Below are 24,958 nucleotides of genomic sequence, written 5' to 3'. Positions count from 1 at the left end.
TTGATCGAATGGCTGATTCTAGCTGAGCAATTTTAAGAGAAGGTCAGAGATGATGTGCAGATTTCCCCCTCAGGGACAGAATGACTGTAAGTTCATTCATCCACACACTGATGAAAAAGGAATGTGTTTGTCTTGTGACAACCATCTAACATGCAGATCTAATCCTGAAGAACATTATAATTTCTCCTTCCTGTGTTCTGATTGACCTTATATGGAATCCTTGTATAACATCAATATTAAGTGTAAAGTTATGAAGTAAGTCTTTTGACATCAGAATTTTTAATCAATATGAAAATACTTTTACTACAACGACAATGAGTATTTCCACTTGTCTTATTGAATGCAAACCAAAACAACACCATGACAATATCATCATTTTCCTTTTTTTTTTTTTAAATAAAAAAGCATGAGAGTACCTTAAAGTTAAAAAGTAAAACAGACAGTTCACCAGTTACAATAATGTTAAGAGTAATACACAATATTACACACTGACCCGGGCCTTTTCACATCACACGGTGCCAACACATGTTGGAAGAGAATATTTTAACCTTCCTGGAGGAAAACTGCACAACGTGATGAGGTCATGGACAGACAGACAGCAGCCTGTTTCCCTGCTCATCGATCACTCTTCAGAGAGCAAGGCGCAGGTTCTGGTGGTGTGAATGAACGCTCAGAGGAGGTTCTGCTGCACCTCGGACCACCTTAGCTTGTGACGGTGCCACCTAATGGAACACAGCTGCCAGATTGGGAGAGTAAAAATGTCTGCGGCGCTGCCGGTCTATTGTGAGATTTAAGAAACAGGAAGTTCATGCTGATCCCATACTGATCCTGAAGATCACATCTGAATTTGAAATGGACCGGGTCATATCTGACGAGTAGATATGCAAAATCCTAAAATATATAGATAATAATTCTGGTTTGCTTTAGGGCAGAGAGACATTCTAAGATTTCCATATTTAAATAAATATCTTGCTGCTAAGTTAAAACAACGCAGTGGTTTTTGACAGGAACTTGTTAAAAATCCTAATTTGGGTCGTTACCTTCTGTCATCTGACAGCCAAAAGCCCCAAAAATGACGCATCAGCAGTGAGCGATAGTAAAATAATCACCCAAACTGGTGGGTGAAACTACACACAAAGAGGTGAGACTCAAGTCGCATTCACAGATTATTCCAGGTTTGACCCGATATAGTTTTATAACATCCCAAATCTTAAATTCCTTCATCACTGTATACATTCCTTCAATGAGAAATTAAACTGTGTGTCTGGTACCGGTGTGTGCTACTGGTTTCAGTGGAATCCTTTTGATTAAATGCAAAAACAAAATACCATTAAGCTGCTTATGCGACACTGTAACCACGCCAACCAAATCTCCACATACATCTTATAAAAACCCGACTGACAGAAAATGTGCCTCTGATCAACCACTCTTTGATTTCCAAGCTGCAGTCAAACAGGTAAATGAGCGATGGGATCTAAAGTGTAGCCTGCACGCTGCCCGTGAGTCTCTGATGCACACCGGTGGACGTTGTTCTCCTCCTCCATTTTTGCCACTTCAGCCGCGTCAGTGTGTCCGCACCACCCTCAGATTTCGTCATCATGGTCGGAGCTGTGGCTGCTCATCTGTGACAGCGAGACAAAGCAAACGGAGCCTTTATGCAAATGTCTATCCGCCCTCACCGGAGGTCTTTTTCTGTCATGTTTTATTGAAAATAAAGTGCACGTCTTAATAAATGGGGATGGATGACGTTTGCTTCCAGTCCCTCTTTAACAGCTGTGCTGGATGCAGAATTGTGGCGTCCGTACCGTGTGGGGGTCATCCTCCGGCTCCCTCAGGTCATGGTCGTTCCTGTAGATTAGATGGCGAGTGCTTGGTGAAGGGAGAGAAGAGGGGGAGCGTTCAGGGCTGCTGACAGACAGCACATACGGTGAACCGGCCAGGCTGTCCTCTTGTAGGGGAGACCCTAAAACACAGGAGTCGATGATGGGTCCAGCTTCTGAACGATATTAGTGCATAAATGGTTCATACAGGGCTGTAAACCAAGCCTCGTGCACAAATGCTCATCTAGTTCTATCGCTGTCTTTCTACCTGAATCTTGTATTAAACAGGCTTCATTAACTTTGGACCAGGAAACTCTCAGAGGAACCTGACAGATGCTACTTTCCAACACTCCGTCGGGTTTCTGCAGGGATGTGTTTGAGGCGGCGCTTTTGGTGTAACTGCAGCCAAATTTCAGGGTTATGGTTTGTGACGGGCACAGTAGGAGCAGCTCAGCTCATTAATCACGGGAAATGTTCACACCGTTATTAGTTATTTATGATCAGTATCCTCAAGAAACAATATTATCTCGTATATGTACTCTTTGGTAACACTGTTTTGGCTCTGTGAGGGCAGGTAATAAATATGTGACAATTTAATGATTACAATGACAATTTAAACAATTAAACGGCTCTATCTTTGCTTTTCTTTTCTTTGCTACATTTTTCCTGATTTGATTCTTTAGGCTTTTTAACAATATGTTCCTGTAATGTGGATCAACTGAAAAGATGCACATTTGGAATCGAGCGCAATCAGCTGTATTTCGATCAATTGTCCACCTGAGGGCAGCAGCGGGTCTCCTTCACACGGAAACAGCTAAATAACTGATATTTATCTATTCTCTGTTTCATCTATTATCCCCCCATGTTTCCCCTTTACATATAATTTACAGTCAAGCATAAAGCAAGACGCCAACAGCCAATCCTGATTATACTGGTCACGATTTAGCTCTGAGAAACATCACCGCTGGAGAGAAAATAATTGATTTGTCAGAGAGACTAAGAGAAGCTCTGATGGTGGCGTGCACTGACTCCTGACACGCTTATCCTGGATCATTGTGAGACAGGTGAGGCTAATGATCAGATGTGAGGAGAGGTGGTGTTATTTCATCCCACCCCCCGCTGCCTGCACGCTCCCTCTGAAAGAGGGTCTTACCTTTGTGGTTGCTCCTCTTCGTGTCCATCCTGTCCAGATTGTCAAGTAGCCCATCGATCTGTGTCTTTATCAGAGTCAGCTCCTTTTTAATCACCTGTAACTCCTCCATGCCCACTGCAGGCAGAGATCATCAAACGCATTAGGAAATTAAACAAACCTAACCTTTCTTAAGGAAAGCTTTAAAGGAGTAGATTATAGTATTTGTAAGGATTAACCAAACAGATACAAACGTGTGCTCTTTTCCCCCCCTTCAAGCTTCCTGCTTCTTTTATACCAGCTAAAGCTGGATGAAACTATATTTATTCTCCAGGCTTGACATGAGCCAAACCTGACATTGCATTTTTCAAGGTGCAACTGTTAAAGGATGCCCTTAAAATGTGTTACATAACACCATGAAAGGCATCAGGTTCCAGGTCTGGGATAGACTCACTATATGGATCATGTTTGAAATGAATCCTTATAAACCAACACTGTTTTATGCAATGTTCACAACATTTAATGTAGATTGGATCATATAGCAGTGCGCTTTACTCACACTTGACTGTGGACGATGTAGAAGAGTGGGCTCTGGAGCTTTTGGCGTGAGTTCTGTCTCGGCTCTTTCTGTGACCACCAGAGTAGGAGGAAGAACGGGAACGCTTAGTCGGGCTGGGACCCAGGGGAGGCAGGGGGGACAGGGAGGCCGGCACACGCTGGTAGTCGTACACCCTGACAGATCAATGCAGGTGGAAAAACACGTTTGTGACGATGTGTGTTGTGCTCGTTTGTTAAATTTGTATGCAGGTGTTCGAAATCCTCAGATGATTTGAAGCCAGGATGCTAACGGAAGAATCAGGTTAGTTGTTTGGCTGGAACATTGTAGCTCAGACGGAATGGTGATACTTGGGGAAAAATCAGTGTTATGTAGGAAAACACAAGTAATTATTCACACACACACACACACACACACACACACACACCACACACACACACCACACACACACACACACACACACACACACATTTATTCCTTCTCACACCCATACTACCACAGTGACATAAATTCACACCCCAGCAGTCACTGAACAAATGCTGCAAACACAGGTGGGAACTGATGGGAACTCACAACACCACTGATGTTTGTCTTACAGAATGGAGTTTTAAAGAGTCTAACTTGAAGTGTGGGACAGGTTGTTGTCACCACTAGATGAGGCAGTTGAGTGTTAAACCTTTAAAGCCCTGAATGCCTCATGTCAGATCCGGTGGTCCAAACGTTAGCTTAACCTCTGCACTCTCATAGGAATATAAACATGACTCAATTCATCACACAGTCATTTATTTCTTATTTAAGACTTGCTTTAAGAGCATTAGCGTCTAAGGATTAAGAAACAGTTCAAATTAAACACCAGTGTCCTCTATTATTGGCTTTTTATACGGGGTGATTATGAGTATGAAAGTTTTTGGCCCCGTAGGCGGCTCAGTAGAGCTTTTTTATAATAGAAATATTTACAGAAATGATGCCGTGAAATTAAACTCTGCGCCAACAGAAAATTCATAATGAAGGTTATAAATTCAGCTCCTTGCAGCCCTTCAAAGTAGAAAATCCTAAACTTCATTTTCAATATCAATAAAATAACATTTGGAGATGAGCTAAAACAGTTTAGATTAAAAATGGATTTAAAAGATGTTTATGATGAAGAGGGTCAAATTCCAGGTCTGCATACCCGGAAGGAATAATGTTCACCCCCTAAACCTAATAACCAGCGGCAAGAACTGCAATCAACTGGAGAATTTAAGTCAATCAGACAGACAGACAGACAGACAGACAGACAGACAGACAGACAGACAGACAGACAGACAGACAGACAGACAGACAGAAAGAGATATGCGCCCAGGCTGTGTCCTGAGCCCCCCCACATCCATCACCGGCACACATGCACCGCTGTGCCACATAAGGCTGAAGTGTATTAGGCCATAAATATGTGAGATTAGAGGCTCGGAGCATTGTGCACGTGTGGAGACGCAGACCAAAGATCTGTGACAGTTGAAAGTCCTTTTAAGGAGGTTTGCAGGGACGAACCAGACAATGTGTTGTTACACCAGCTTTGAAGTGTCATCTCTGAAAATGGAGGCTTAGACAATGAATGACTGCAGACGCGTGAGGATTACAGGAGCGCGTGAGTGTGTGTGAGAGGGTGTGTTGGTGTCTGTGGATTAGACCGCACAGGGAAAGCCGCTTTGTCAGCTCAAGCTGTTATCTGCGCGCTGAAAGACACTTTCTCTCCCGTGTTCACACCAGAGGACAGTAGACAAAACCGCTCCTCTCTTCCCCAACACGGCGACGTGCGCAGACATCGCAGGGGAAGGCAAACGCGTGCACACACCTACAGCTGCGCGCAGTGTTAGCCAGCAGCGCTGGGAATAACCCTGAACTGTGTTAAAAACAAATTGAAAATCAGTGGCGAGTGTTCCCCCCCGAGCAAGGACGGCGAAATGCAGCACGGAGCGGAAAAAAGCGGAGCCGTGTGTGTGAGAGGGAGGTGTGTGCGGCCTAAAACCGCCTGCTGCTGTCAGATGTGCTGAGTGAGGTGTTTCCAGTGGTGACTGGGGACCGTGGGGGCGAGGAGGCTCCGTCAACGGCCCCACGTTCTGTTGGTTGGGGAGACTTTTAGGTTTAAACTCCTGATTCAATTTGTTCTTTTTTCAAGTTTTATTTCCAAATCCCTCAAGTCTTTAGGTGCGCTTGCACGTGGCCGTTCTGCTCGTGGCTCCTCGTTGGGTTCTGTAACAAACAACAAGCAACAAACAACAAACAACAGCTCGTCCCCTCTCTTAAAATTGCTCAGCTAGAATCAGCCAATTTGTAATGACGTGCGGTCGACAAGTTTCCCAGTAAGTGGCGTCATGATTGAGCCCCTCACTCTTCGGCGCCTGTCAGCTGAGAAGCAGACGGGGGGAAGAATCCATCTCCTGCACTGACAAATGTGAGCTAGCGCTGTCTGACAGTACCTGTCATAGTGGTCCTCCTGGTAGCTGTCACAGTCCAGGTCCAAGTCAGAGCTGCAGGAGAGGTGGAGACAGACGAGGGCAGGTTAGAGACATCTGCAGCTCACGCTTCGCCACAACCGTCAGCGCGCTTGTTCGCTGTGTAAACGCCGCTCAGCGCGGTGGCTCCGTGTTCACGCTCGCCGCCCAGCCGCAACGTGACACCACATGGGTTTTTGATTTTCTTTTCTCCAGCCTCACAGGTGGAAAATCCACCGAAGACCTGTCCCACAACTGGCTGAACATCAGAGAGAAGGAAATGAAGGCCGGTGATTGATGCGACAAGAGCCGACCGGCGTGCACCTGCTGAGCCCACCGGAGCAGACTGGGGAGGAAAAATGTGACATTAAGCCAAAGCGAGATCACATTGAGGCGTCAGATCTCAGCATTCCTCTCTAATCCCCACACAGAGTTGCTAATAATCCCTCCATGTTGCTCACCCTCCCTCTGGGTCCCGTTGTCCCTGACGCTGACTCGCTCCATCCATCCCACCCCTGCCTTCCATCTTTGGAGTTGTTTCATGTGTCACCTCTAAAACGGCACCTCGCTCGGCTCCGTCTGTGGCACAAACGTGTTCTTACAAGGTGGTCCTGATCAGCGCTTCTTCTGGGGACAACAGAACACAGTTTCCCCTCCAGAACCGGGACCTTAAAGGTTGTCAAACCCTGCAGTGGGAGAACCTCGTTCCCGTTCAGCCGACCTCCAAATGAAACAGTTCACCTTGGAAACTTTTCTAATTTATCTGTTATTTTGGAAAAATCTCAGCATGCTTTCACTGAAATTCCCGGAAGGACAAACTTTTCCGCAGCACCTTTTAAAGAAAACACTACTATGGGGGGGCAGGAACCATTTCCCTGAGGTCCTGAGGGGCTGTGATGAAGAACACTGATTGGAGGAAGACTCTAGGGTTCCTAACCACGTAAAACCTTTAGATGGGAGGTGATGCGGTTGCCTCCCCCTCCCCCAATGACTGAAGGCCAGATGAGCCACTCTGACTTCTGTCCAGCAGACACATTCAGCCAACAGACAAAGTGGGGGGAGGCTAAGGTGCTATTTTCTGTCTTTGTCTGCCTTTTGCTTGGTGCTCGCTGTTTCACTCTGGTGTTAAAGTGCCTTCGGCGCTCTTGGACAGATAAAGATAACGTGTGAAGGACAAGTGTCCACTTTCAGGAAATAATACCGTGGACGGCCAGATGGGCTGTACAGAACCGCTGAGGTCTGGTTGAGCTTCTCAGAGAATCTCTACAAGTAACAATACTGATCAGAGAAAGACTAATAATGCTGGAATATGAATTATCTCCAGAATACTTTAACTTATTACACCTTTCAAAATACACAATGTTTACACATGTTTATACCGATAAGTTCTGATTAACAATAAATACCTGGTTATTTAATTTTCAATGAGGTCAACAGACAGGAAAACAGCCCTTTTAGACAGTAATTATACATGTGCTGTGTATGTGTGTGTGTGTGCGTGTGTGTGTGTGTGTGTGAGAGAGAGAGAGAGAGAGAGAGAGAGAGAGAGATGGACAGCAGGGTCACTAAAGGCTAATTAATTTCTTTTCATAATTTCTCAAGTGCCAAAGCAATCCATTAGACATGGTTGGCTATAAATCATCATAAGTGTCCCTCTGTATGTGTGTGTGTGTGTGTGTGTGTGTGTGTGTGTGTGTGTGTGTGTGTGTGTGTCACCCAGACAAAATTGAGTTGCTTTTTGTGAACCGTGAATTTCAGAGATATGCACAGTCAACATCCACCAAAGGCAGAAATCGGTTTCACAGGAGCCAAATTTATGAAACCTCAAAGGTTTGTGTGTGTGTGTGTGTGTGTGTGTGTGTGTGTGTGTGTGTGTGTGTGTGAGAGAGAGAGAGAGAGAGAGAGAGAGAGAGAGAGAGAGAGAGAGAGAGAGAGAGAGAGAGAGAGAGAGAGAGAGAGAGAGAGAGAGAAATGAATTATTACAGATGTAGTTCAATTGACGTTGAGCCTCGACAGATTTCATATAAATCTCACTGACAATTGATCAAAAGGACATCTTGTTTTGTTCGGTGACATTTTTCTTGATAAATCATCGCTGCTGCGTCTTTGGAGTCATTTGTCCTTTTTTAACAACCCAATGCCTTTTTGATAAGGATTTATAACACTGTCAATCATTGACAAAATAAATAAAGAAAAGGTTAAGTGGGGTTTTTCTCTAGGCCTATTATTTTAAACAATGAATATCTCATTATAAATAAATGTAAATGTACGGTGGGTAAACACAAAGAAAAGAGGAAATGACTTGCACTTCCTTCATTTCCTCACTTTTATGTGAAAAGACATTCATGAGTAGAATATTGGGAATTATCATGAAATAACACGGGGGGATTTTCATGTCTGCAAGATATGATCAGATTAGGAGCTGATGGCTTGAGTTTATGTCGCGTCACATCGTCTTAAGAACAGGATAATGTGGAAATCTCTGTAAATTCACTGGCGTCCTTCCAGCTCTTCAAATCGGAATCCTACAGACGCGTTCCGAGAAGAGCGGACGACGCCGCTGGGAAAACAATGTGAAAATGATGAAAACAAAGGAGGCCAAAAACGAGTGAGGAGGAGAGCGCCCGTTAGAGCCGGACGGCTGCTCAAACGCCTCAACGATAAGACGCCTGAACTCATGGTTGAAGAGCACTGATAAAGTTGTGGCGCCGTGTTGTGCACCTTTGAAATGTGTTGGCTGTGGATAAACCGGGGCGGCGGGCTCCGGTGGAGATGGGAGCGCTGCAGCTTTGATAAAGGAAGGCGGGGAAATAAAGACGGCGACGGCGCTTTTTCTTGCTGCCAGTGATAAGCGACGCTCGCTTTCCTCTTTTGAATCAGTGTCGCCACCTGAGTCGAGCGTTGCCTCACAACCCTCGGAGGACGGGGCTGCGTCGTGGTCACGGGAGGTTGGTGAGTCCTAAACAGGACAAAGGTTCACGACCACACGCCTCGTCTCCATCCTGCTGCTTCACAGGAGCAGAGGAGCACCGGAGGATCTCTGGACCGCCGACCACCACATCTGTGGGATGATGGATCGTAATCAGACAAAGTCCTTCTCGGAGGCGAGCGCGTCGGCGGGGGAAGAGACGGCGATTATCAGAGTTGAACTGCAGCGGAAGCGAGAGACAGAGACGGAGGGTCTGATTCAAGCTCAGGCCTCAGAACGTGCAGCGTGCACGTTCCCGGTGCCTGAGTGGGCGTTCTCCAGCTCCTGCAGCTGTCTCCTACATAAGGGCTCAACATTGTTGCTCTGTTGTTTCAATAAAAAAGCATCGTCTCATCACACCACAGAAGACCAGTCTCCATGTGAAGGTTACAGGAGACCCAGATGTTCACCCAGGAGATCCAGGACGTCTAAGGTCATTTCTAACCACATTTCACACTGTGGCAGCAGTAAATGGTTCTACGCCAGTAAAGGAGGTTTCATCCTCATCCTGAGGGACAATTAGCCTTCCCTAAAGAGCATTTTTATTAGTTTCTGAAAGCCTGCTGAAACATGCAGCGCTCACATGCTCAGCTGCTTCAGTCAATGAAGCGCACAGTCGATCAATAACACATCAGTGTGCAGTCTGCTCCTTGACATCTATTACAGCTCGGCCCAGAGGTAAAACTTGGATATGCAGGGTGGCGATATGAAATGGGCCTCAGGCCAGAGGAGATCAATGGTAACTCAAGAACCCTCATCAATTGATATCCAGCACTCGTCCAGGGGAAATCATCACGGAGAGATATTGAGGTACATGCTTAGGAATTATGTGTCAATTATGTCCTCTCTTTAGGAGGACCTAACTGACTGATAGGCCTGGCAGTAGTAGAAGGCGAGCTGTGATTGATAGGAAAGACACAAGTGGACCATAGTGGACAGAAGAGGATTGTCTCTGAGGAGCGTCCGTGGCTTCCTCTTCCCTCTGGACCACGTGTCCATCGCAGCGGCCTCTAAGTTGGCCATCGCGGGTAAACTGACTTTCAAATGTTTCTGGAGGAGCCAAAAGTCAGAAATCAGTGGAAGTAGGTGTGAGTCGAGAAGAGGACAGCAGGGAGGAAGACAGGCAGACGAGCCACAGCCCCCAAACCAGCTGTCAGGGTGGGGACATTCCTGGTTGATACCGTAGGATCAGGCGCGGTATCGGGGGACGGGCGTGGTCGGTCTGTCTGTCTGTCTGTCTGTGTCTGTCTGTCTGTCTGTCTGTCTGTCTGCCTGCCTGCTGTCTGTCTGTCTGTCTGCTGCCTGCCTGCCTGCCTGCTGCCTGCCTGTCTGTCTGTCTGCCTGCCTGCCTGCCTGCCTGTCTGCCTGTCTGCCTGCCTGCTGCCTGCCTGCCTGCCTGCCTGCCTGTCTGTCTGTCTGTCTGTCTGTCTGTCTGCCTGTCTGTCTGTCTGTCTGTCTGTCTGTCTGTCTGTCTGTCTGTGTCTGTCTGTCTGTCTGTCGTCTGTCTGTCTGTCTGCCTGTCTGTCTGTCTGTCTGTCTTCTCCGGACTGGACTCAACTCTACGCAGTCTTTAGGGTTTCTCATCAGGTGATGGGAACTTGCTACGAGAACCTATTTTAGTACTTCCTGGTTGGTGAGGGAGAGACGGTGCTGGAGGGTCCTGAGAGTGACTCCTCTGCCATTTTCATCCTCACTTTGTCTCAGTTCTCCCCACTCATGATACCAGGAGGAACACTTTAGACACAGCAGCCCTCAGGATGCAGTTTACATCACATCGACTTGGTGTTTGTTTAACCTGCAGCGTCATGCTGATGATTAAGGGGGGGGGGGGGGATTCACTAACTGGTCAACTCGATAAATCCAACTTTTGTGCTTTTGTACCTAAAAAGAAAAGTAGCTTAGGCGAGTTACAATATTAGCTTGGTGTAACTGCGCATGTAAATGCTCCAAATGATGTTGCAGATGAGAGGAGACAAATGCCAGAGGACAGCAGGGGACATTGGCAGGAAGGACGCTGCTGAAATATCCCTGGACTTTTTAAACAAAAGATTACCATAATCTGGCTTTCAAATAAAGGCCTGTTGCAGGCGCCTACCGTGCTCCAAATCCCCGAGGGCTTTTAAACATATTAATCACTTTGCACAAACAGACCTTCGACAACTGAATAATTTATTTTTCCGAGACGAAAACTTGAGGTATTCTTATGTTTGTCTTGATTCGGATCGATTAAGAAGCACAAAGCTGAAGTGCACAGAGACAACATATGCAATGTGTCTGCATATACTGAGGAGTAGCTGGGCAACAAACCCAGCACGCTCCGCACAGCAGGGGCTGATCCTCCTGGATCTGGGTTCTGGAGTGGGAACGTTCTTTGTTCACCACGAGAGCATTTGCACAAAACTGAACCCACCAGAAAATGAGAAAACTATTGAACTCAAACGCAATTGAGATTTTTCAAGTGAGGGTTTTATGAGGTACTTATGTCAGACTGCCAAACAGGCACGAGTGCGTCCCATTTTGGAGAAGAGGAGCAGCAGCAGAACCCCCCCCCCCCCCCCATAAAAAAGACCAAAAATATCAATATTGGTCAAAAGCATGAAGTGCAATTAAGATTTTTAAGTGCTTTATTTTCCTGTCTTCTGTGGCAAAACATGTCTGCGTTCCTGAGTCAATAATGACAGAGTAAAAGTAAAACTAGAAGTGTTTGAGAAAGAAACTTTCAAATGGAACTCCAGACCAAAGCAAAAAATGTAAAAATAAAAATGTGAAGTGAGACCAAGGAAGGATCCTGGTAAAAACCCCTCTGCGATTCACAGCGGCGTTGTTCTATGGCGTCTTCCGCGGCCTCAACGGTCAGACAACGTGCACCACTCCCGGGTTTTCCACCAACTCAACCTCTGGTGCTCGTGAGATTACTCTGATGAGCTCTTTAGAGAATCAGTGTAGGAAAAGATAAACACAAGTAATGAAATGAAGCTAAAGGTCAGATCTCTCCTCTGGAGCTATATTAGATCTGTGATGATAGAATCAGGTAAATACACTGAGCACGCACACACACACACACACACACACACACAATGCCATGATCCACGTCTTATTCCTCCTACTGTTATATTTGCATTGTTCCCAGGGAAACATATTACAGTATATATGTTGTTTATGTATATACAGTAGGTCTGTCACCCCTCTATATTTCCCTAATTAGGCAGTTGTGGAGGTAGAACATCACCCTAGATAAGGGTCACACACGTTGCTCACACACCATTTACCTAACTCTGTCCACACTACATTACACAATATCGACTCGAGGAGACACGCTGAGCACGAAGCACCAGAATTACGACTCCAAGCAGCCAATTTTCTGTAGAACAAAAGAGCCTATTTTCTAAATGAAAGCTTTTGCCGTTAGACCCTAATAAGCAGGTTTAAACTGAGGACTGGCTGTTTAACTTGACGCATCCCTTTGTGCCGCAGCACATGTACTTAATTGTAAACGTGTGGCTTCTCTCCAGGAAGACCAACTGCTATAGCTCAACGCCATTCATCAGAACCTCAGGGTCTCGCTGGGAGCGTTAATGGGAAATTTCAGACTTCTGTCTACTTAGTGGTAAATAGTGTCATTAAACAGCAGCGAGGTGACAAGTGACATCCAGGAACTTGCACAGACCTGCTCCTCCTCCATTCATTACACGGTCACTAAAAGTGAGTAAAGAACATTTTAAGCTACTTTCTATCTCAGTCTTTCTCTTAAACCAAAATTACTTAGGTTATTTATTGAAGTTAAAAGTCCACCCTTGGGCCGACTGCAGTAATTAATCCTCTCAGCCCAGTCCTTTTTGTGGAATAAAAAGAGCTAAACCCCATGTAGAAATTTAAAAGGGTGTCAATAATTGATGAGTAAGTAGCTGTGGCCACGGCGAGCTCAACCTGGACGAACCCCGCGCTCCTTTCAGCTTCAAGTGCCGGCGCTCCCATTCAATAGAGAAACCACCAAGTGCATCCCTGAAACAAATAACTGTGTTCTCCTGCAGTTAATCAAGTCCAAACTGCAACAGATTTGTTGTAACGACGTGTTGCAAACTTGATTTGTTTTGGTGAACCTGAACATTCAGATAACTCAGGGATTTGGGCTGCTTTTACAAAAGCAAATCAAATATTTATTGTGCTTACTTACTGCAAATGTGGCATTTGGGTGCGGGGGGAGTCGCAGTCGCCACTGACTGCACTTAATAAACGCCCCCATCATGCTGCAGGTACACTGATGTGATCTGTGTGATGTGGTCCCCGTTTGATTTTCCTTTCAGACATTCTTCAGCCAAACATGCCAAAGTACCTCTTAAAGTTGGTGTGGGCAACCCAACACTTGGTGATGCATCGTGGGAGCATTTACATGCATTTCTCTGATTGCAGCTCTTTTCGGTGCGCAATTAGGTCGACAACAGAGCAAACACACGCAGGCTTGTCCTCTGACAGACAAAGACAATTTCAGCATTTAGAGGGTGTTTAGCACAAATAATGAGCCGCCATTCAGAGCGCACTCGAGGGAAGACTCTGTGTTTTCAGCCGTGATCGACAGGACTGACATTTACCGAGTCTTCCAAAGTCTGCAGTGGGAGATTCTCACCGGGCACAGCTAACATTAGCTATGCAGCTCGGCTGAGGCCATAAGCGCCAGTTATCTGGCACGCCGTTGACAGATGCGAGCAGTTTACTGTCTGCACCTACAACTTTCCTTGTTGCTTTCTCCTGAACCTGCTCACTCAGCGTTATAAAGCACCTCCAGACACTGTTGAGTGTTACTGATGCCAATAAAGAAAAGAATTTTATGTTGGCATTGATAAGACACGTTAATTCTGTTTACAGCAAACCTGATGATTTAGAAATATGATGGTAGCTTTAAAATATAGGCCAACAAATTCTGCTTTGGCCCACAATCGAGCTGCCAAGCAACTACCGCTGTACTCTGGATCCTGTCTCAGCCATTTTAGGTTTTTCCAGTTCAGCTTTTAATCCAATTTAGACCGGATGGGAAGATTTTCTTCCAAACCAAATGAATGCAGGGTAAAGACTGGATGTTGAGCGCCGAGCGTACAGTACATGAGCACAATGCTCTTTGGGACGTCTATTCACCTTCATACGAGCAGAGAGAGACACACACATCCACACACACACACACACACACCCCACATACACAGCTACTCCTCCTCACCTTGCTCACCCCTATTACCCCTCCGTGCTGACAGAGCTTTCCCCAGCCAGGTCACTCGGAGCGCTCTCCTGCTGCCCGGTGCACTTTCACCCTGCCACAACAACCTCTGTCACTCCACAGCTCTGTGGACAAAATGCACACGGAGTTGTTTTTTTTCCGTGTTTTGCTTTGGGATGTGAAGATGCCGTCACCGTCGGACCGAGCAGAGATGAGATGAAAAAAGGTCGAAATTGGTAGAAACTCAACCGCCACTGTGAAAAATAGCCGGAATGTGCAGCAACTACAGGAGTCCATGCCTTCAAATTCCCCTTCATCCTGGAACTTTTATTCTGGAGTCTGTGTGAGGGCTTTGTCTGCTTCTCACCTGTTGTTTATGTTCCTTTAGCTTTCACTGGGCTTGGAGAGGCATGTTTCTCCCTGAAGCTGGCTGACCAAGCCGCTATTGATTGTAGGAATCCTCGGGCAGTTCACACAGACGTGCAGAGGGACGTTAAATGTGTTATAAGTCATTAAGTGCTCCCAGCCTCAAATCTCACCTCCCAAACTCAAAACATATTGACATATTGTGCTCTAACAAGTTTTTGTTTTTGGCCATAGCCTGTAGGTGTGTAGTGATGCCTGCGCAGCATGTGTGCAGGCGTGTGCACGCCTCATGCCGCTGCGCCTGTGCACAGTACACACTCTCCTTTCTGTGCTGAACACTAGGAAGCCTTCGCCAGTGGTTGTGTTGGGTGCACAGAGAAGACTGACTCTGCTGGTGCGTGTGTGTGTGTGTGTGTGTGTGTGTGTGTGTGTGTGTGTGGTGTGTGTGTGTGTCGGCAGCAGACGCGTCCTCTTGCTACCCTGGGGGCTCAGAGCCCATTTCCTGTTGTGCATTGTGATAAGTTTCCCTGTCAGATCCTCCCAGCACCGCTATATTTCTGATAAGCTCCACTGCAAGTTTTCCCGACCTCTGGCTCAGAGATCAATTTGAGATTGATTCAGAATGCCCTGCTGGGCCGAGCTGGAAGATCAATTTGAGATGGATTGTTCACGCCAGGGGGCCAATGACACGCAGTGCTCACTTGCTTTTCCTCCTTTGCTTTCTTCACCCCCTCCCTGACTGTTATTTCTTTCAATCCTGCCTTCTCTCCCCTATCTCCTCCTCTCTCTTTCAATTGTTTCTCACTTGTCCTCTGTAGTGGTGTTACTCTGTTTAATCCTGTGGGCCTTCCACACTTTTTACATCGATTCTCATTTATGTGCCCTTCTGCCCTCACGCCGCGCTCTGCCTTTCCCTTCCCTTCAGCGTGTTTACCTCCCAGCACCCAGCACCCCGGGAGGATAGAGATGACTTTATTAGCAGAGGGACCAACAACTGTAGAGTGACAGACCTGCACTGAATAACACAGATAAGTCATCTGGCTTGGAAATGCATAGAACCACCAAATATATGGATGCAAACACACAATTCCAGTTCTTCCACACATTATACACATTCCCCCCCGACCCCCCCAGCCGAAGCAGGTGTTTTGGATGTCACACACACATATATACATTTTTATATGTGTGTGTGTTTGTGTATATGTAATGATTTATTAATGATGTTGAGACTTGAGTAAGAAAAATGTCATTCTTTAGTTCTTTTGTCTAAGTGCATTTTGTGCCAACACACACACACACACACACACACACACAATAAACAGACTCATTCATGCCATCATACTCTGAGTCAGTTGAGCCACTGACTCATGACCTTTCAGCCACACCATGATGTCTCTAGAAAATATATCATTCTCTCTCTCTCTCTCTCTCTCTCTGTCTCTCTGTCTCTCAGAGGGCTGGATGGTGGCCCTGAAACCGACCGGTGCACTTTCCTCCCTCATCTGCACAGATTGACCTTTTCCCCAGCTCATCTGTCCACCTCTGTCTGCGCTGACCTTTACCTACAGTAAAACCTTTGACATCTTTCCCAGAAGTGGACTTTAGACAGCAGCCACGCGTGCATCCGTGCAGCGCGAAGGCCAATGAGAGGACAGATGTGAGAAAGCTTCACAGATAAATGAAAATGGCAGTCTTGCCAAATTAATGCTGGAGAGAGGAGAGAGATTAATAGTGGCTCAAAAAGGACATTTTCTCCTGACTCTGTCATTTGCTTGCTGGGAAGCTTAAATATCCTCGAAGGCTATTGTGGGACACTGCAAACAACAGCCACATATTCAAACTTTCTAGTCCTCTCTAGTCCCATTTCAGTTACATAGAAAGGTTTTTTTTTGTTGTTGCTGATGTGAAAAGGCACTGATGGGATCATGGTAGCATAGAGGATAATCTGTGTTTTTATGTAATATTATTATCTGTATCTACATGTAATCTTGGCACGCCAAATTGTGCCGTGCATATACGCATTGTTGAGTTGAGGAAACTCGCTCGAGTTCATTTCAAAGTTTCCTCAAATTCAAATCAACTCATCTTAGATTCAAACATTCACAGTTTGAAAGAAACGTCCTCTGAAAATCCCATTCAATGGCCCTGGTCAACGGCATCCCCGGAAATCTATATCTGGGCCTGGCCGGTGCCGATGTGGAGGCGTCGTGAATTTGAGTTCTTTTCTGCCGCCGGCTGCTCATTACGAAGACTCACAGCTGGCTGCATATTATTTAGCTTTGATTTGAAATCAAATGATGATGTTGTAGCGTGTCAACATAGTTGGCTCACAACAGCTGGCAGTCAGCTGTGCTGAGAGCAGAGCGGCACCTTAAAAATGTGTGAGTCCAACATTTTACCCTGTCGGAAGGTTTTCGCCCGTCAGCAGTCATAAAATCTTAAACGACCAAATGTGTCACCTATTTCCTGACGCTCTCCTGTCTCTACAATATGACATCAGATTAAATTGTGGCAGATATCCACACAGCGTCATCCACCATTGTTCAGTGGGCATCCGCAGAATTTATGGCCTGAAGCCTCCACCTGTCCCGCCCCAGTTAGCCTCTCTGAGCCCACATGACAGATGGGTCCTCGTTTCCATCGCAGCTCAAACCCCTCCATGACAGACCGCTACAAGAATGACATGCATCGAGAAAAGCAGACAAAAATACCAGGGAGCAGATGCTCAGCTGGTCTGTGCGCAGGCCAGAAGTCATTTCACTGAGATGCCAAATGGAGCAGATAATAAAATCAGCGCTAAAACGAGCTCGAAGCTGGCTGGATGTTTATGCCGAGGAAGTTCCACTCGAAGCAGTTTGACTACAGAGTAATTGAAGGCATTAATTTGGTTGTTGTTTCAGCTATTTTGGAGTTATGCCTTCATTTATGGAGTGGATGCGTCTCAACGCAGCCTTGGTCCTCAGTGACCAGCGCTGTTCCATTTGAAGTCCTCTGAAGTACTTTAGGTAAATTAGGATTTCTGTCACCATTTCAGCTTTAATACATCACCTTGGCTGTCGCTTTACGCTGTGCAGAGCAGATGCAGTGGCAATTTAGTGCTTTGCAAGCTGCCGTTTCCCCGCGGTGCCTCGTTGGACAAAGCGTCATAACAATTTGCCTGTTTTTAAGCTGCGCTGGACACCTCCGTGAGCACGCCGCTAGCTGTAGCTGCACGTGCCAAACGCGAGCGTGGGAGCAGGCAGCAGAGGCCCGCTCGTGTTGGCTTGGCACACAAGAACACAATATAGAGTAGATTAATTTAAAGTCCCACAGACAGGTCAGGTGGAGGTCCTTGACATTTATTCACATCCTCCACGCTGTCCAACAACAGCCTGATCGATGTTTTCATTTTGACTCGCTGTCGTTTCAGCAAAAACAGCGGCTGTGCGCCAACGGAGGTTTCCATTGATTGCTGAAACTCTAAACCATGTGATATATCTCAGAGCAGTTATTCCTGTGGACGTTCGGGGGGGTCGACCATAAACTCTGTAGAATCCAACAAGATGAAATTGACAAAGACCCATTTGATTCAAGATACCTGGAGCAAGCGTCGCCTCTTCTGTGTGGAGACATCATCCTCTGTCTGATCACCCCGACTCGCAAATGACACCGTTTGAGTCCAGAGTTTAATTCTAATCTTGGCATTATCAGTAAGTTTCTATATGTGACAAGATGCAAATTACACTTTATTAAGCTTTATCTCTGCAGGTGGTTGCATGTTCGATCTCACATAATAACACAGCTTTAAACCATAAGAGAGAACATGGGCACACGGCCAATGAAAACAGACTGCAGCAATTCTTCATCAGATATTTAAAACCAAAATGCTATTTGGGTTATTAAATAATTGTACGAGCCAAACGGGTCAGTGAGCTTTCGTGGTCGTGTGCAGCCGAGGCCACAGCTGCAGCATCTGTGCTGTGAAATGGTTGCCACTTCATTTAGCTCATGCCTCCATCTACAGCTGGAGCTCATCTAGCTAAGAGAGAGCTGTGATGGTCTGAGAGCAGGGATGATGAAGACAAAACCTTTATGTTGTAAGAATCGATGTGGAGGAGCCGGACTGGGGGCAGACGTTTGAAAAATCAGCAGTGGGAGATGGCAAAGAGAAAAAGATCCGCCATCCAGGATGCTTTGATAATTGTGCAGTGGCTGAGATGGTTCGGGAGATTGCACATTCGACACAGAGAGGCTATAAATGAAGGGGGAAAAAACATATTTCCACTCCTCAAATCCACCTCACTGTCTGTTCAACATGCCGAGACGTCCTTGGTTCAGAGACATCAATTTAGAATGGCAGCAATTAAACAAGATATGTGGCTCAGCTCCTAAATCCATCCATTGTTGTCATAGCATGCTAATCTACTCTATTTGCTCTACCAGATGTGCCTAACAACGCGCATAGCAACTTATCTGGTTGATAACATATCCTGGTCCTGGATGTGCAACAGCTCTAATAGGAATACCCATTTCATGTTATATAATTAATGAAAGATTCCGTCTAGAAACCTGCTCCTGTCAGCATTCTGCAGATTTAAGAAATGAGATATTCATGAGGATGGAATTCTGGCATGATTAGTATGACATCAGCACAAGGATGGGGCGCAATATGGTGCAAGACGGAGAGCCTCATTGGCCTCAAACTGTAGCACCGACACGCGCCTCTGAACTGTGTTCGGTAAATTAATGTCCTGTGAAAACACTGGCGTGTCTATTTTCTGTGAGGTGAACGTTCACCGGCTTTATGTGTGTTTGCATGTGGTTTTATACAAATACAGTCGCTCTCTGCAAAGAGGATTGTTTTCTAAAACCTGACGGCCATAGAATTTCTACACAAACCATGAGACAAGCGGCATGGGCAGATTACATTGCTTTGGAGTCTCAAGCGTGAACTGGAAAGTTTACTCCCAGAGCAAACTGGGCCACAGGCAGTTGTGTTTGTTGGCAGATCGGCGGGAGGAGGGAAGAGGCGGAGCCTAACACAGCCAGCAGCCCAGAGCCAGATTATCAGAGTATGGACAGAGAAATTCAGAGTAATTCAATTTCTACACAGTGTTATGTAAACACACACACACACACACACACACACACACATACACACACACACACACACACAGACAATAGGAGAATGGAAAATGTACTGACAACATGTCAGTCTGTGTACGCCCAGCACACCGGAATATTAAAGCTAGATGATGGATTACCACCAAATATTGTATAGACATAAATCATCGTCATGAGTCAGGTAATCATGTATATAATTATCTCAGCATGACTATAATGGCCCCCGAGAGCACAAGCTTGTTGGTGGGTTTTTTAACATGCCGATTTCTGCATCTGATTCAGGGCGTCTTTTGTTCGAACGGCTGTTGACTCATGATCACAAAATAAAATTAGACTCATCCAAATGGACGCAGCAGTAGAGCACCACTTGGTCACGGTCTAAAGTTAATATACCCCAGGGATCCTCTGTTTGACGTTACATTGTCCTTTGAGTGTGTGTATGTGTGTGAGAGAGTGTGTGTTGTGGGGGGTAAATAGCCTCATTAATGCACGGCTGCATGCTGTTAAATAGCATCATGGTGCAAAGGGCAAAGAGAGAGCGGTCAAAGCAGACTGAACTGAATGCTGAATGTGTAATGTGCATCCTATGCTGCAACATTCATACCTAATGATAGGATGGCACCAACGGAGGGGCAGGAAATCGAGCGATGGGGAATGGAAACATATCAGTGTATTTGCTGGAGCTGGGGAATATACGAGTCCCAGGGTTTGCAGAAGAAAGATGAGATTTACTGAATATATCGGGATTAATACTGTTACCCTTCTTTTATGTCCCATTTGTGCTTATATTTCTGGCCTATTTTCTCCAGGTTGGAAGCAGTGCACATTTCAGCCCTTGAAATTATTCCAGCACTTGAAGTGCCTACACAGTCAGCAAAAAAATAGATTTTACTATCGTAACACTTTCACTGTGATTAGTCACAGTGTTATACACAGAATTATGCCTTTATTTTCAACATGTGATCCCATTTCTGCATGAAATTCGAAGGTAAACCTTTAAATCGCTTGCAGCGGCCAGCAGCAAAACAATTCAGCACTTTGGATAAAATATAAAATCTTTTTTATTTTTCCAGCCGCCTGATCAAATTAGTTCACGTTCCAGACTTTACACGACTCTGTGGGCCAAGCTAAGGACATTTGACCGTGGGTCATTAATCACAGATGGAAAGCAACACAGAATGAGAGAATCTGGTTCAAAACTCGGGCAGGTTTCCCCACCATGCGGCGGACATCCATACTTTTGCTGCAGTGATGTAGCCCCGTATGAACACTGCGAACAGCTTTACGGCATTTAAAATGCACTGTCAGGACTCCCCCCACTTCATTAGAGAGACTCAGAATAAAAAGACGCAGTTTTCAAGCAGTTTTGGGATAAAAGTGATAACCGCAATAATGGATTTGAACCAGCTCTCCTTGCGATTGCATCTGTGGTCTCTCTTCCTTTCATCACCTGTAGGGCTGCGTTATTATTAGTGCGGCTCCCTGGCCCCGCATTAACCTGGCAGCTATAACCATAATCAGCTCCAATCATGTGTGTGCACTAAATCAACAGACAGATTAAAATATTGACTGATGGAGACAGCACTTCTAGCTACGATCAATAGCAGCTTACAGACGCATCTGGTATAAAGCTAATAACAACTAATGTTGCATTGATTGCAGTGCTGAGATGCAGCTATTGAGTTACTCATGAAGGGCTGCAGCAAACAATAGAGTGCATGATTATCCCTGAATGATGGGAGGGATTGTGCCTGGAGTGGGTGGATGGATTAGAGGCTATAGGGTGGGTGGTGGGCTGCCGGTACTCACCCGTAAATGGTGCTGCTGGCCCTCTTATTCGTCGCCCTGGAGCGCCCGGACTTCAAATCGCCACTCATGCTCATATCTGCACAGAAGAGCAACCGGACCATTTGCGAGAGAATTTTGAGCTGTGTGTTCTGCACCGAGCTGCCTGCATAACACGCATTTTCCCGGCAGGACGCAGAGCGCTGCCGCGATCCCACAGAGAGCTTGGGTGGAGAGGGCTCAACATGCCAGCAAAGACGCCGGCATGACGAGTGTGACCGATCCCAGGTCTGGAAGCTACATGCAGCGTTCCAACGGACACAATAAATCCACCTTAACGAGCACAGCAGTGGCACAGGGTGTCCGAATAACCAGCCATACTGATCTTTATCTAACACACATACAGTGAATCGGACATATTAACCATAAATTGTGGTGTTGCTGATGGAACTCAGGAGTCATTCAAATGTCTCTCTTTTGTCTAGACCTCTGAGCACCCCCCCCACACACACACACACACACACACATCTTTTTTTAATGGTCCTTCAAAGTGAAAATTAGAAACACAATGTTTTTATTGAGTCCTAAAGGAAAACTAAAAGCTCTTTTCTCATTCATCCCTCCAACTGGCCCCTTTTGTGTGCTAATAAAGCACGAGCCATCTTGATTACAGGACACGCCGACAGCCCGCTGATCGTGTGGGATGCATCTCAACAGTGATTTAGCAAAGGTGAGAGTACAAGAGGGAAAGTGATGCATTAAAATGGGAAGAGGCGAGAAGAGGGGATCAGCCTGACATGGACAGATGGATGGTCAATGGAGTGTGACTGGGCCAGCTGCACATCCACTCACCCAGCGTGACTGTCAAATAGCTGCGGGCTGCAATCATTTAAGTATGGCTTTAAATTTGGGAGACGGTGAAGACGTGTGTATGTTCTTTACCTCACAGGGCAGGAACACATTTTTGACGGTTTATAGTCATAGCGGGACCTGCTGCACATCGTCTATTCAGCCTGCTGAGAAAGTAGACCCAGCCTCTGACACCTTTTCACGCCTGAGTGTTTCCCAGTAGTGTCAACGCTGGCGCCGCTCACAGCAAAAGCATCATGAAGAGTTCTGACCTGACCTGGAAGCTGGTCTGAGTGCTGTACGATAACGTCAGAATAAACACGGTGTAGTAACGCGTGCACAGGTCGCTCTGATCCGATGGATGTCAGTTTTGAAGCCCGTCCTGCTCCGGAGATAAGCTGGAATGTGTTTTAACAGCAGAACAGATTACCGCGCAGTGACAGAGCTCTGAGACGCCTTCCAGCAACGTTTTCTGCAAACACTCCAAACCATTTGTATGTCCTGTTATGCTTGTTTACCGACCTGTAGCCAAGAAACCCGACATTTATGCCAAAAATATCATTTAAGAAACTCTCAATGCTATAAAATTCCAGGAGTTGAGGTTAAATAGAAGCAGGTCATGTGCCGTCGGCCCTGGCGCATTAAAGCCTCAGCCTCCGCCTACAACTGGTGATGATCCTTTGTGTTAATGAATGTCAGGCTGGTTGTCAGACTGTCACAAGAGAACCAGCCCTCTCCAAATCACACAACCTGGGAACAAAAACAACAGTGACAAAAACCCCAGCTCCTTCGCTGCAGATTAAACAGAGAAACAGAAGACTGATGCCCCTGGCTGCAGGATCTGAGTCAGTCAGGAATCCCACTGATGAAGTGTCCATCAGCTCCACAAAGGAGGCTCATCTGTTTCCAATTCTAATTACAGATTCTCTCAGCATCTTAACTTAGAACAGAACCGTCATCCGGCGAGATAAAAGAGGCACGCAGGGACAGGCGATTGACAAATTTGACGATGGATTTCATTTTAAAAAATAGCTCCTTTCAACCCTCAGATGTAGTCAGTTGTGTTCCTCTTTAATTACACCCTCTAAAGGCCTGTTGTTGTGTTTGTGGAGCTGCATTAATCAGCCCACAGATGATGCAGGCTGCTTCCACAAGCTGAGTTAAAACCAGGTAAATAGTAACGGCCCCGCTAATGAATTGGCTCCCCCACCCCGAAAATCCACATTCAAACAAACCACCATGACTTTTGCTGCCCCCGCCGCAGCACAACTACCGGGAAAGTTGTGGGCTGATGCTGGCTGCCACATCTGTATGTCTGGTACAGAAAGAAATGCACCATTCACTCAAAAGCTCCAGCTGGTCTTCAGAGGGACGGTGTGAAGACGCTAATGGGACGCTGACGTCTCAGCCCGCCGAGACTGACCTTGTGGATGCGAATGGGGGGGTACGACTGCACGCTCAGGTGTCAGGGAGGAAGTTCTCAGCATCGTCTTTGAGAACGTCACTGACTGATCGGACACTGAGAGTAAAGCTGAAGTATGCAGAATAGCAAACGCAGACAGAGTCAATGAACCAAAGCCACCGAGGAGGCAAATATTATGAAAAACCACTAACACACACACACACACACACACACATGCACAGGGATAAGCTCTGGTACAGTATACTCACATCTGGGGCTGAACAGGGTCATATCAGGAATATCGAAGCACCAGCTGAGTGTAAGAAGATGGGCTGGATGAAGATCTCCTGGCTTCTCTCTCACAACTCTCTTATTACGTCCTCACGCTGTGTGTGCTTGTGTGTGTTCTCACTGCCGTTTGGCTGACTGCTGGGATTCTAGTGACTCAGTAACAAACCAGCTAGAGGGGCACTGACGGGATGTACCAAACCGCTTCCTCCAGCGGGGGTGGACGGGGGGGATCAGTGAGCCCTTCCATCAGGGGGAGTTTCTGGAGGATGGGATAAGTGTATAGCTGACTTCCTCTCAGCAACTGGAGCTTGGCTGCAGTTCAGGAGGGCTTATAAATTCCTGCCAGGCAAAGGGGAAGCGGAGAGAGTATGTGCATGTGTGTGTGCATGTGTGTGCTCCAGAGAGAGACCAGAGAGTATTGACCTGAAGCAGCAGCCATGCACTTGCTTCACTTCACACAAACCACATAACTGTCCGACAGATGTGTGGATGACTCCATTGCTGTTTGACAGTTAGCGTCTCTGAAAAAAGAAATCTGCTCTTTAGAAAGGCGCCCTACAAATTATTATAATGGTGATGATAAAGAACAGGACAGTGTTGTAGGAATTCTAACACTCTCTATTTTGCACCTTTGACTTAGGTCAAATTATTGCTACATATTACTTCATTAAAAGGCTCATTAGCATCTTGATAAGTATCGCTTCATTGGATGAGAAGCGCCTTTACTTATGAAAGCTGTGCCGTGTGATTGTTGCTGTGCTTTTGTTGTGTGTTAGCCTGAGAGAGAGAATCCACCTGAGGGTATTTAATCTTTTAGGCTCCTGAGGAGATGCCTTCATGTCAGTTTAATTAGCTTCTTAACAGCCAACACAGGGTAAGACTGGCTGAGAGCCAAACTTTTATCGTTTTTCAACTCAGAAATGATTATTAGCTCTTTTCACACCACACTTCACCCGCTGCATTTGCATTAGTTACCTATTAACCCCTGAATGGCTCTGCAGTGTTATAAGAA

The 24,958-nt window shown here is 46.1% G+C and overlaps 1 protein-coding gene across 2 annotated transcripts; it reads right to left on the bottom strand.

The window, feature by feature from the left end:
• Window positions 1-262: 262 nt before the first annotated feature.
• Window positions 263-24,110, bottom strand: si:dkey-234i14.2 (heterogeneous nuclear ribonucleoproteins C1/C2). Of its 2 annotated transcripts, XM_057020698.1 has the most exons (7): window positions 23,925-24,106; window positions 21,429-21,504; window positions 5,962-6,012; window positions 3,509-3,681; window positions 2,974-3,087; window positions 1,806-1,963; window positions 263-1,622 (listed from the first exon to the last, which is right to left on the bottom strand). In XM_057020698.1, exons 1-7 carry the CDS (start codon window positions 23,944-23,946, stop codon window positions 1,584-1,586), a joined length of 633 nt encoding a protein of 210 aa, XP_056876678.1. In that variant the 5' UTR covers window positions 23,947-24,106; the 3' UTR covers window positions 263-1,583. The 2 variants fall into 2 exon arrangements, with proteins under 2 accessions (XP_056876678.1, XP_056876688.1); XM_057020708.1 differs by lacking the exon at window positions 5,962-6,012 and having other exon boundaries at window positions 23,925-24,110.
• Between the last annotated feature and the right edge of the window lie 848 nt (window positions 24,111-24,958).

This window comes from Takifugu flavidus, chromosome 2, assembly GCF_003711565.1.
Source record: "Takifugu flavidus isolate HTHZ2018 chromosome 2, ASM371156v2, whole genome shotgun sequence".
NCBI classification, from domain to species: Eukaryota; Metazoa; Chordata; class Actinopteri; order Tetraodontiformes; family Tetraodontidae; genus Takifugu; species Takifugu flavidus.
This window is presented reverse-complemented; position numbering and strand designations above follow the sequence as displayed.

Excerpts from the sequence above, each read along its gene's own strand:
- si:dkey-234i14.2 (XM_057020698.1), bottom strand. The coding sequence starts at position 23,946 with ATGACCCTGTTCAGCCCCAGAT. Across the intron at positions 21,505-23,924 it reads GACCCTGTTCAGCCCCAGAT|ATATGAGCATGAGTGGCGAT; the intron begins GTGAGTATACTG and ends TCTTCTGTGCAG. Across the intron at positions 3,088-3,508 it reads TACATCGTCCACAGTCAAGT|TGGGCATGGAGGAGTTACAG; the intron begins GTGAGTAAAGCG and ends CTCTGCCTGCAG.